Raw genomic sequence first — 12842 nt, 5'->3', positions numbered from 1 at the left:
CTTTTAAGATGGCGGCTCACATGGACATGTTTCTCCGGTTCCTCGACGTCAAGCCGGAAAGCGTAAATTTGCAGATAAAAAAGAAAGTAAGCGCCATCTGTTACTAATTTATCGAGTTTATCGCGTTATACTTTTTTTTTCTTTTTACAGAACTAGTTAATACTGTTTCTTTTATCTAAATCACCAGATGCGGCGAGGCATTTAGCCCATTCATAGCCCTCATCCCCCTTTTTGCCTAATCAAAGTCTTTTGTGGCACTAAAATGATTCTCTTTACAGTTTGACTCATAGAAAAAAGAAAAAGAAAAAAGCAATCGTAATTGTGTCGTGTGTGTATAGCGGGGAATCCAGATCAAAACGGGCAGGGGTGTGGATGGAACGCACATATTGAAGCCGGTATTGTGTATACATAGCTTGAATCGCCGGGTACTGACGGTAATTTCTGCTTACTGGTTTCTTCGAACTACGATTAAAGCGGTGTGAAACACAGCGAACCGAACGCTCGTGGCCCATAAAATGCTAGGATGGCCGCAAATGACATCACATGCAAGCTATGCATAGTCGATGTTGTCTTGTGGAGCAAGTCGTGATTGCCGTCAAACGATGTTTGCAACGTGGCTGGTGGCATATGGTGGGCTTGGGCGCTTCAAAACTTTCCCCGCCGAGATAATAATAAAAGAAAAGGAAAGTAAAGTGAATTAGTAAACTTTATTTTACACACACACACACACACATATCACTTTCTTTCAAAATTTTGTTTCAGGTGCCGAAAACGACGACAGAATCTGGGCAGGAACTGACGGGCTGTGCTCCCATCAGCAGGTACTTTGCTGAACAGTCCGCCAAGGACAAAGAAATTTGGGGTGAGGAAATATCTCTACATTCTGACAGTACCAAAAGCGTGTGTAAAAATATCTACCCGACCTGGTATTAGACAATGTATGTCGTACACTAATGGTGTGGTCAACTAATAGGTCGCTGTCGGGGACAGATAGTTTATAGTCACTGGCAGGCTAAGAAACAGGGCGAGTCTCCGGGATCTCATTATCGCCCTGCAGCCAGTGAGATTGCATCATTAGCCAATAAAAAAGACAATGAACGAATTGCGAAGCAAGGAGCGTAAGAGGCCACGCCCTGCATTTTTTAAACTCTCAGTGACAGCACTAATCCTTCAGTTGGCTCTCAATTAAATATAAAAAGATTAAGAAATAATATTGATTAGCTCGTACATAATAAGGCTAAAACTAAGATTCTGTGTTTTCAGAGTTTATTTTTCGTCAAAATCGGATTGTGTTTTTCAGAGTTTATCTTTTGCCGAAAATTCAGAGTTTATTGGAATCTGTTTTTGTTCCATTCCCGATTCTCTGAAATTCAGAGCTAAATCTTGCCGTGTTTTTTATTTTCCAGGAATAAAAATAAATGGTATCCAGGTGTAGATGTATGCTAGATTCAAGAAAGCGTGCTTGTGTCAATTTATATGGATTCAACTGTACTTGGCATTTGCTCCCTTGCAAGTGGCAATACTAATTTGTTCCACGACAAAAGTTGCTAACTAATGTTGCTTCGGTGAATGTCGATACCTTAAATTCAATAAACTCCTATACTCTGCGACAACTTTTCTTGGCAATGCAGTGGAAGGTACAGGCCCGCGTCCCCTCTCCCATTTTGAGTGTACGCAGGCTCTCCTCCTGGACGCCTCGCTCCAGGCAATCCAGCACCGTGAGCTTAGTAAAATTAGTGCTTTTTTAAAGCATTTAGCTTTTTTTCTTTTTTCTTTTTTTTTTTTTTGCATGTCTTTACGCGTTTGACAATGTCAGCTTTATGCTGCTTATGCCGGAAGCATTGCGAAATGTAGCTGTCAAGTCCCAATTTTTACGTTTAGGAATTAGAGGAATGGAATGGAACGATTGAGCCATTCCAGGAGTGGGAATGGGCCCAGTGTCCCCAATCCTAGGAGTTGAAAGGAATTGAATTATCGAAAACTCTAATTCCCGGAATGGAATTGGAATGGAATGGGGGGTGCCTATTCCACAACACTGCTACGCACCATTGTCGAGTTGGCGTGGTTGTCCGAGAGGGATAATGTAGTGCAGATTCTCAGTTCTCGAATATTCGGAGCGGCGAAGTGGCGATGCGGTAAGGTCGCAAGGGGTAAGGCTCGTTACCAGGCCATAGTCACGACTGCTTAAGAATTGCGGGCGAGGCTTATTGTGTTCGCACTTCTTGTTTTGTGGTTTATTCTTCCTCGTTCGTACTAACTAACGTTGGGATCTCAATAGCCACGGACCGAAAACAGGATGCTTGGTGCCCGCCGCACTCTGCGTTTCTTAAGCTCTTGGTGACTGTGGCCTGAAGATGCCGAACCGTTCCCTTTGACTGGATCAAGCCTCCCTGAGTGATGCAGGGGAGTGACTCGGTCAAATAAGCAGGCACTTTAACTGCTTATTTTTAGGGTGGTTTTGTTGCCTTACTACAGTAGGACGTGAGATTAGAGTGTGTCGACATTCTCGAAACAACAGTTCACAAGGTTCCTGTGTCCTTGGCAGGAAAGACTCCGCAGGACCGGGCAGAGATCCAGCAGTGGCTGGAATACAGGGCACTGCACCTTGACGAGGTGGTACCGACGCAAGAGGCAGTGCACGAAATTCTTCAGGTAAGGATTGGATTGGATTCAGTTGTGTGCAACTGTGTTGGCAACATTGTCCGCCTCCATGCAACTGAGTACAACTAACTTGCACGGCTGAGGGATAGGCGGGACAAAGGAAAATTTGGACTCCCTCCCGCACGGCTCGGGCCCAAAGTCTCAACCCTGTCCCCCCGTGGGTCGGGTGTTAAGTGAAGCTGACGAGGATCGACCAGAGGAACATTGGCAATTCCCTTGGCGGGGGCGGGGGTGGGGGGGGGGGGGGATGTTTTGGGTTTTTTTTGCCTGATCCCCCAAAGGTCTGCGTGGCGATCATCTTCATGACCTTGTGATAGTTAGAGAAACGCATTGGCTGGAAAGGAAAAATTAGGTTTTTGTTATTATTTTTAGGCTAGGTGGCGCAAGCTGCCGCCCATTACCAAGGGTACAGCCTTTATCATCCATCCAACCTCATATTGCAGCTCCCCAGACCCTCCCTATGTGTTTCCAATGGCAACTTTTTAATCCAATTGCTCAACAACCATTCAACAAATAGACTTCAAGATGGCTTTATTAAAAAAAAGAATAAAAAAACAATATGTAGGGCGGTCACACTTTTCCCCAGTTTTGGGGCTAGAGATTTTCTACAGGAGCTTGAATTCTTTCAAACTGCCCCTATTTTCAACCTGCCATTCTTGAGCAATTCTGAAGAAAACAGAGACACTATACTCACGGTCAGCTTTCTGTGGCAATCCAAAGAGAGCAGGAAAGCGCGTGCACAGCGGTTGGTGCACCCTCTCCCCTAGCATTGACCGCTCTGTCGCAGAAAGCGGACTGCGAGTATAGTAGATTTTTTGATAATGCATTGTGGAAGGTAATTTCTTAGCATACCTTTCTCCAACAAGATCTTTGCTTCATGTATTTCAATAGAGGAATAGGAGGGTCAAATTTGCACTCCAGTGAAAGCCTGAAAATTGCTTTTCTCGATGGATTTCACCCTCTATTCCGTGGCGCCATCTGTGAGCAATTTTTCGCAGTCATTTCACAATCGCGGTCACCTTGTGTTAGTGCGCAGCGACGTACTGCTCGCATGACCCCGTTTTTTCAGTCTTATTCAAGGTTTCAGGGTGCGTGCTTCACAGATCATATATTTTTTTGTGTTTGTGTTTTAGTTAGGGATGTGGGCAGAGCTGCGAGTAAATGACGCAGTCGTCGTTTTTTCAAGCGGAAGTTTGTCACATGGGGTGGAAGTTCGTCACATGGCACCACTCAGGTTTAAAGTCATTGGCTTTTTTTGACCAGAGATAAAGGACATGAACGTCTACAGAAGCTCGAGATCTGCGAGGGAAAGTGTCAGACTTTTTCTATGGACTCGAGCTCTTCACCGCGTGTTAATGAGGTCCTAATCCTAAGCTTTGTACAAATATTTAGATGTGCACAGTTCGTAAAATTAATTTCTGCCAAATAAGCCTTCGATAGCACCACCATCTGCAATCTCCAATTTGTCCCCGCCTCCCGCTTCAGTGTTGACACCACCAAAAAGAAGCATGTCTTTTGTCACACTTTGTGAATTTCAAGCACATGGAGAGTTCTCAACTAGAAATATTTCAAACTTTTATGGAGAATGCAAATATTCACAGAAAAATTTAGAAAAGCTACGTTGTGCCTATGATTGTGATTTTTATGTTTTGGCAGCAACTTCTGTACCTATCGGTTTGAGTGCGCATGTTTTTTTGTATACCTGTACAAATATGTATGTCTTCGTACACGTGTGTATGATTGCTCATATTTTCGTACATGTGTGTACTGAGGTAAAGATGCGGTAGCTGTCTGCCTGGTCAAGAAGCGACATAAATGGCGATTAAGAACTCTAATCATAAATTTAATATACAGAGTCCTGACGTTTCGGCCGCGCATAAGACTTTGACAACAGCACAACACTGGTCTCCCAGAAGACTTGGAGAAAGCAGCTTTTTGGGAGTCATAGGGCTCATCCAACGTGCAAAAGGGAAATGAACCTCTCTTCAGGTTCTTTTCCCAGCAACTATGCGTCGGGGCTGCTTGACATCATCAAAGCTCCGCACTTCTGTGTGTATATAAACGAGGCGTGTCCTTACGTGGACTTGAGCGTAAAGCGACCTGGTCCCGATTCGTCACTGTGTATGGTTGGAGTTCTTCATTGCTGTCAATGTGTGTATGAAAACATGCAGTGAGTGTCAAAATGTCCCACCATATAGCCTTAGGACTGTTTTGTAAAGCTGAAAAAATCGTAACATATGTAAGGCGCGGCAGCAACGATCATCACATGCAGGCGACACTGCTTTGCGTGGAAACCGGCAAGCAATAAAATAAAGCTTGCACGAAGCGCTTCAGCGTCCAGGAGCTGTAAGAAATAATTGTGAAAATTCAGCATTCAAAACATCCTGTCACGGTATTGGTGAACTGAATGAAGAATGAGAGCGCAGGCAAATCGCAAACGCAACTAAACCCCGATACCAAGAAAATACTGTACAGTCATAGGAAGAGGTGCTTACATGTATAAACACCGTGTGTAAGTGATTTTTCTGTATTTTTTTGTTTTCGCATTGGTATTGGACTTTGGTTATGGTTGCACATGAATTTTATTATTAGTTTACGCACCCTGGTGGCCATAGAAGAAAAAACTCAGCACTCGAAGTCACTTTTATTGAGGCAACAGCGATTAGCTGAGGACTCCCTTGGTATCATCTGCTCCGTAATCGAACGTGGAACTAAAATGAAATTTCGGTGCTCTATGATATAATTCAGATGACGCAACTAAGGCTTTTTTTTTCTTTTATAAGTTATATACTTTAACAGTCAAGACCACATCTCTTTTTTGCGTTTTGTACATCATGTAGTTTGGGTAATATTAAATAAGATTTGATTACATCTAGCTTTGAAGTACGATCTTTGTGAGAAAGAAATATGTTCTGTGGAGCTTTGGGGTGCAGGGCAATCTAAACCTCTGCTAGTATTACGACAAGATATCTGTTTCCATGCATCTTGCCCAAACTCACAAAACACAGACGGAACAGACAAAAGGGCTCAATGCCTCCCCCTCCAGCAGTCTTCGTCTTTTTTTCTGTTCGATCCGAAAAAAATAAGATTATCTTCTCAACCCCCCCACCCCCGCATCCAGCCCTCTCGTTTCTAGGTCAAGTGTCCAAAGATAAAAGACTTTTTTTTTAATTTATTGATGGAAAGAAGGAACTCTTTTGCAACTAGCGCAGTCCGTACGGGAAAGAAAGCATCACCCTCAGTGCCACCTGAATTCGTAGAATGTTCCTATTTTAGTTCTAAATCAGCTGCAATATCCTCTTAATATGATAATTTAGGGAGAAACGTCCCACGCATTCCAGCCACTTCGGAACGCCGGGGAATAGGCGCGGACATTGGTGGTCCCGACAGGCCCATGTTGCTGGCGGTGCCTTAATATGCACGATGAAGCAGCAAAGCATCACCGGTTAGGTCTGTGCCTAGCTCTATTCTGGCTTACTTTGCAGGAAAGCAGCTGCGTCGCACATAGCATAAAGATATACAAAGTTGACAAGCACTCAAACAACTTGAGCTCGTCGCGATGAAACAAGGTCGCCTAACCTACTGTCAGACTTCTTTTTCTGTTGTTCTGTCGCTTTATTTCTCATTCTTTTTTCTCAGAACCTCCGATGTCAGCACTTACGATTTGCCGCGTTCTGCTCTCGTCTTTACCCCCCCTGCTGTGCAATGATGTAGTTTGTAGACATGTATTTAGTTCGTAGCAGCACGAAAGTAAACCATTTGGTGTTTGACGAGCTGCATTTTTCTGAGGGTGACTACCACCAACCTCTAGCTTATAACGAGTCACCTCATTCGAAGCAATTTGCAACTCCAGCCCGCCACTTGCCCTCTCGCGGACAAACAGAGAACCAGAGGAGCGGGGACGGCGGCGGCGACGGCGGTGGCACAGAAGCGGTGGCCGAGGCTGTCGGCCTTAATGCGTGAAGCCATTCTAACGAAAAAAAACTGAGCGCGTTAAAATAGGAATTATTGCTTCGCCTAGCAACAGCGTCGCACGAAGGACCGGGATGTCTAATTTCATTAGAGACCTTTCGTATATCGCATACGCTGTGGATTTCTGGTCTTGTTGTCGCCAGCTCAATCTGTGCTTCCTCTGACGGCAAACACTTTCACTAGTGTTTGCAGTTAGATCACGTGTTGCAACACACTAAAACCGAGACGGTGAGCAGCGAGTTGTGAGCCTGTGACACGAAGGCATCAATACTGTGAACGCTGCTCTTCCGGAGCTTGACGGTAACCGTGCGCGGCTCACATTTTTTTTAGCACTAATGGCCAGGCAAAGCGCAAACAAAATATTTTCATCACCCTCAAAAATATTCTGCCAGGAACAGTGATGTGGACGGTTCCTAAAACGCGCTTGCCCACCACAAAGCCTTGCAAGTTGAGGTTTCTGCAACTTTTGGATATCAACATGCTTGTTTTCCTAAGGCGCAGCAACATCTCCGTCACCTGTAATAGGATCCTCCCCTAACCGTTTTGCGTTTGTAGACAAATAAATCATTTTAGCACACTGACCAGCGTCAGCGAGCAGGCCCACGGAAATCCTGGAGAATCTATCCCCGTCTTTTCTGCCATCTTGGAACTACTGCCCCGCCACCTATAGGGCGTTGGAGTTGCGAATAGTGTGAAACAAAATAAGCTTCTACGAACTGGGCACGACGCCTTTATTTATGGTACAGTCGGCTCTCGGTAGTTTGAGGTCGCTTTATTCAAATGATTGATTTCAAGGTGAAAGGTGGAGTGCAACGATTCTGACGTTGAAAAAATTTGCAGTCTGTATTTTATATATTGTTTATCTAGGCACAAGTGAGAAGAAATATGCCATTTTCCCCCGAAAAATGGCTATTTCGCTGTGTAATTGCAAAGGAAAATCTAATCATTTGCTGATCTGCAGCCGCGCGTGGCTGTTACGGTAACTACGGTGACACGTCTTTGGAGTGCATACGGAAGTCGACAGGACCTGTCCCCGTCTGCTGCTACTTACCGTCAGTCCCGTGGTGAACCATCTTGTGTCGATCGCTCGCTGCGACGTTCGGCGATGCTAATCCTTGAAGAGTCAACAATGGCGGAGGGAGCACCCAATGGGAAACTAAGTGGTCCCCCAGGGACGTCACTCAAAAATGGCGTGACATTTGAGGGGCACTTTGACCTTCCATTTGTTTATTTTATTTTTTTTTAAATACATACTAGCGTGCACAGGAAAACATGGTTTTCTGTTCTTTGTTCTATAGGTGACAGAGATTAATTCTTGCAGTTAATTGGCCAAAGTCCAAAAAATCTTTGCACCACCCCTTTGAGGTGGGCTTTAAGATGACTTTCTTTTTTTCACCCAGTCACTTTATTTCAGGAACTGAACTGCTACATGGGAGATCGGACATACTTCGTGGGCAATGGCTTGACTGTGGCAGACATTTTCATGTACTACAGTCTTCATTCCTACTTCGTAAGTGTACATTACACTCTGCAAAGACTTCGGAGAGATTCTTAAAGTAAAGCTGAGGCATCCTTGTTCTCCTTATTGCTGTTTGCATGCATGCAAGCAGTCCTTGTTAGAGTCCCACAAGATGCCTACTTTTGCTGTTAATATATTTCAAAGTATAGGGTTAGGGTCCCACAAGATGCCTACTTTTGCTGTTAATATATTTCAAAGTATAACTCCGGTGCAATCGTCAGATTTCCCCACAAAAGACCATTAGAGCTGTTGACGAAAATCGCTGAGTCTTTGGGGTAGTAGCTTCGTTATTAACGTTTCAGCTCTGAAGTTCCTGTGTCGAATATGTAAACAATGTATGGTAGTGTGAAAATTTGTCTATACACACTCAAGAAAGTTGTTGTCTACCATTCCTAGGGCCTGGGCTTGGCTTTTTGTTCATCTAAATATTTTCTTTTCACTTGCTCTAATTTTAATTTTGTCTTGCTTTTCCGTGCCAGGTGGCATTGACCTTCAGGGATAAGGAACGGTACCACCATCTCTCCAGATGGCTTGCTCTTGTAAGTTCTGTTGTTGCCGACTGAATCACTGTTGTCAGACTGATATCTGTTTAAGCCACACTTACATGAAGGACATAGTTTTCAATTTGAGCCAAAGACACGTTCAAAGTATACTCCGTGTCACTAGTTGCGTACAGTACAGGCGAAGCCAATGCCAGGTGAGGAGAGAAAGGGAAAGTACTAGGAAGGGTGGGGAAAACGAGAGCAACCTTCTTTTTTCTCTAACATTCCTGGTGCTCTCCCTTTCTCCCCTTGCCCTCCATTACCCTCCTCTCCCATCCCACCTTTCTAGTGCTCGCACTTCCTCTCTTCGCCTGGCGTTGTTTTCGCCTGTATTGCACGCAACTAGTGACACGGAGTATAGTGCCCTGCATTTTTAGTTAATATTTTTGTGAAATTCGTTCTATCTATATACGTACGTCCTTACTCTGATGCTAGACGACGGATCCAGCTTCGACGAGTACAAAGTCCTTGCGGAGCTTTTTGCCGGAGTATCCTACGACGAGGAAAAGATGCGAGGTAAGAGTTCTACTTTTTTAAAGAGTGTGTAAAAGAAACTTTATAGCTTTATTTTTATCGCGCAGGTGTGGATGCTATCATGGAAGATGCTATCATGGAAGTTGTTCCCGAAACAGAATGTTCTTGTGCTGATGGCCAAGTGGAGAACGACAACCATAACCATAATTTGCAGGAAGCTGTTTTACAAGAATTTAGAGAATTGCTCACGGCAATGTCAAAAACAGTTGAGCCCAATGCGCAAACCATGAAGAATAGCATCAACGACAGCGTCAACAGAAATAAGACGCCTGCCAAAGACGATATCTTCATCGCAAACACAGATCTTAGAGAATGCCTGCTCGTCGGAGATTCCAATAGTTCTACGATAAGCACAAACGGCGATTACATCCACAGCGAAGACGAATGTATACCTGAAGGTGTCGAATTCGCGAAAATTGAAGATTCGAACCACGAAGATCTCAGCAAAGTCACAATGTACAACATTGAACAGGCTGTTGCACGATGTGATTTTACTAGTACCCCCGCCATCAACATGGATTACGGTGATAGTGCCGTTGACGATGCATCCTTTCCAGACTTTTGCAACAAGTCGAAAGGCACTCAATTGCCAGCCGGGACTTTCATACGTACTCACCGTAACATCATTCCGCTCAAAAAAGCCGAAAACGTCTTTAGACACATGATAAATTTTAACAATCCGTGTCTTATTCACGGCAGTGTGAACTGGGATAATATCCTCGAGTTATTTTCCCTAACTACAGAAAGTGTCGAATTGTCTAAAAACACTGAAACGCCTACCCTATCGTGCACAAGATTAATCCTGAACTCCATAGAGTATATTGAAAATCTGTCAAAAGACGTTGAACACCTAAAAATAACCATTACTAATTTATCAGATACTCTCTTGCACAAAATAGTAACCAAAGCGCCAAGATTAGTTTCTCTCGAAATTGCCGATGCTTCGATGTTGTCCTCTCAATCCCTGCAACATGTGTCGTGTTCTTTAAGGGAGTTGCAACATCTAGTCATTTATCAATACTTTCGAATGACTAACAAAGGAATACGCTACTTGGGGCGATCTAACATGAAATTAAAAACTCTCTGTCTAATTGGTGACAAAGTGAATGAAAAAACTTTTCACAGAATTGTCAGAAACCACAGAGAACTCCTTTGTGCATTCTGTAATGTGATCGAATGAGTCCCCCTACATTTTTTTCTGTATATATATCAGCCACACATTCTGTACAAATGCATTGAATGATTTTCCTTTTATATGTATAGTATTGAACAAGTGTCTTTTTTACTTTGAACATGTAATAAAAACTATATATCGAAAAGTTCTTGATTCTGTTTTATTTATATTAGTTCTTTATAACAAAAATATAAAAACATACCTGGAGATGTGGCGTATACACTCCCCCTCTGGGATGGCATGCCCCCTGGTGGCATGTATGCGTTCACCTGGCGGTAAGAAAGGCAATGCGATCCTAGCGGCGCTTTTTATCCGTGCGCCGAACGGACTGACTAGAAATGAGTGGAGCAGAGCGACATAGGAAAAGTTACCCTAGCGGCGGCCATGGCGTCAACGTTGCGACCTCTGGTGGCAACATAGCGATCTTGGCGGTATCTCGTGGTGGTCTGAAACATTTATAAACACGTCCTGATAGGGGAGTCGGTTTACTATCTCTCAACAAACACCTCACGTCATATAGATAAAAAGAAATATGAAAAAACATAGCATATTCTCCACTGACGACTAGCCTAAGAATGTGTAAATAAACCAGACTTTATTACACCCCCCCCTCACGTGTTGTTTTTGTCTGCGATTGTTCAGGACGTCCTAATAAAAAAGAAATGTTTTTTTTTTGATGAGAATTTGTTCCCCCACGAGAGTTTTTTCAATGCCAAAATAACAACCTATAATCTTCTACACAATGTTTTAGTTTAATGTATATGACGCTATTCCCTTAATCGCAAGGTGACTAACGAAGTATAGTAAATAAAGATTTCATTTCAGTTATGAAAGAACGAATGTTTGCTGTTGATTGATCGTTTTATTCACACAATCATAATACACTCCATTATAAAATATTTCAATAGATGTAAAAACAAACCATAGTATACAAAATTTCCATAATGAAATGATATAACATTGCAAAAAACCATTACATTATAGAACAATGCAATCAAATAGTACAATATGCACAAAGAAGTTGCTTCTGGATATGAATAAGTCTTTGGAAACTGTTAAACTTCATGTTCTTGCTTCCGATTAAACAAAGCGTTCGAAGCGTAGGACGCGCAGCTGCGAGACACATCAATGCTACATTTGTCATCAGTTTACAATTCCTAATGTACAAATGTTCCAAATTAAATTTGTTAGCAATCATTCCCATCGCCTTGTTTGTTAGCAATGAACCGTCTTGGATATGAAGCAATAAAAGATTCGGAAATGTAGCTGCAATCATCTGCAAAGTGTGTTCATCTACTTGCAGCATTGCCGACAAATAGATATAACGCGTAGTTGTTGGAGTGTCGATCAAATCCAAAACGTTTGTTATAAAGTTCAAATTGTCATGTTCGTTAGAATCCAAAAACAAATTAGTCAAATCACACCAATGACTTTCTGGATGTTGCAAGCATAAATTAATGCACTCTACATGCTGCATAACCAACAGGGAAACCTCAAATGGAATACAATTTTCGTGAGTACGTATAAAACTTCCAAGTGGTAACGAATTAACAGAAATACCAGAGCAAGTTGGCTCCGCCTCCTCATCGTCGTCGTCGTCGGCGACATCAGACCCATCGTCGTCGTCATCCTCATCATCCTCAAGGATGTTGTCAGTCTCGGAAGCAGCAGCAAACGCACCGTCCATTTTGTCGGTGATGGAACGTACCTCTTCGTCGAAGACCTTACGAAGTGATTGTAGATCTCCATTGCACGATGATGGTTCGCAGATAGAAGTTTCCTTCGTCATGGCGATAGCAGTGGCATAGTCCCTTTTGTAGGTGGCAGGAATCTTTTCTTCTTTCTTGTCCTTGATGGTGGGGCTACGAGGTGATTGTAGATCCCAACAGGATGGATCAGGAGTAGAACGGCCATCTTCGTCCATAGCGTTAGTAGTAGTCACCGCATCGGTATCGTGATCTCTTTTGTAGGTTGTAGGAACCTGTTTGGTGGGTGGGTTGTCAGGTTCTTGTAAACTCCACGAATACGATGGTGATGGACCGGGAGTAGACAGCGTATCTTCATTCATAGCAGCAGTTGTAGCGAAGGCTACTTTTGCAGAACGTTTCTTGCGAAGTTGTTCCATGTCGATGTTATGGGATGTGTGTTGTGGTGGTGGGTGGTGGTTATATATCCACTTTTTCCTTCGCCTGTGGTAAGGGTATAGTTACCTTTCCACTCTTTCTGTAATGTTGACATAAATAAGCCATTGCAAAAGAAACCGTTTCATATTTTTATCTCTTCGCACATTCTCTCTCTCCCTCCCCCTCTCTCTCGCCCTATCTCTATATTTCTTTCACAACTACAAACTAAGCAGCGGTGCGAACGGTACAATAAGAACATAACATATTTGTTATTCTATGCATGACCATTTCAAAAGGAAATGATTTTACATCTCCTC

The 12842-nt window shown here is 43.1% G+C and overlaps 2 protein-coding genes across 2 annotated transcripts; one reads left to right on the top strand and one right to left on the bottom strand.

Moving 5' to 3' along the window:
• Positions 1-8: 8 nt before the first annotated feature.
• On the top strand, positions 9-10547 carry LOC120839672 (eukaryotic translation elongation factor 1 epsilon-1-like). Its single transcript, XM_040209995.2, has 7 exons — positions 9-86; positions 763-862; positions 2546-2652; positions 8048-8143; positions 8632-8691; positions 9130-9210; positions 9276-10547. Exons 1-7 carry the CDS (start codon positions 9-11, stop codon positions 9456-9458), a joined length of 705 nt encoding a protein of 234 aa, XP_040065929.1. The 3' UTR covers positions 9459-10547.
• Positions 10548-11250: 703 nt separating this feature from the next.
• LOC120839674 lies at positions 11251-12527 on the bottom strand. Its single transcript, XM_040500765.2, has one exon. The coding sequence runs from the start codon at positions 12525-12527 to the stop codon at positions 11397-11399; it is 1131 nt and encodes a 376-aa protein (XP_040356699.1). The 3' UTR covers positions 11251-11396.
• Positions 12528-12842: the final 315 nt, after the last annotated feature.

The sequence above is a fragment of the Ixodes scapularis genome, unplaced genomic scaffold (assembly GCF_016920785.2).
Source record: "Ixodes scapularis isolate PalLabHiFi unplaced genomic scaffold, ASM1692078v2 PGA_scaffold8__174_contigs__length_109621045, whole genome shotgun sequence".
In the NCBI taxonomy this organism is placed as follows: Eukaryota; Metazoa; Arthropoda; class Arachnida; order Ixodida; family Ixodidae; genus Ixodes; species Ixodes scapularis.
This window is presented reverse-complemented; position numbering and strand designations above follow the sequence as displayed.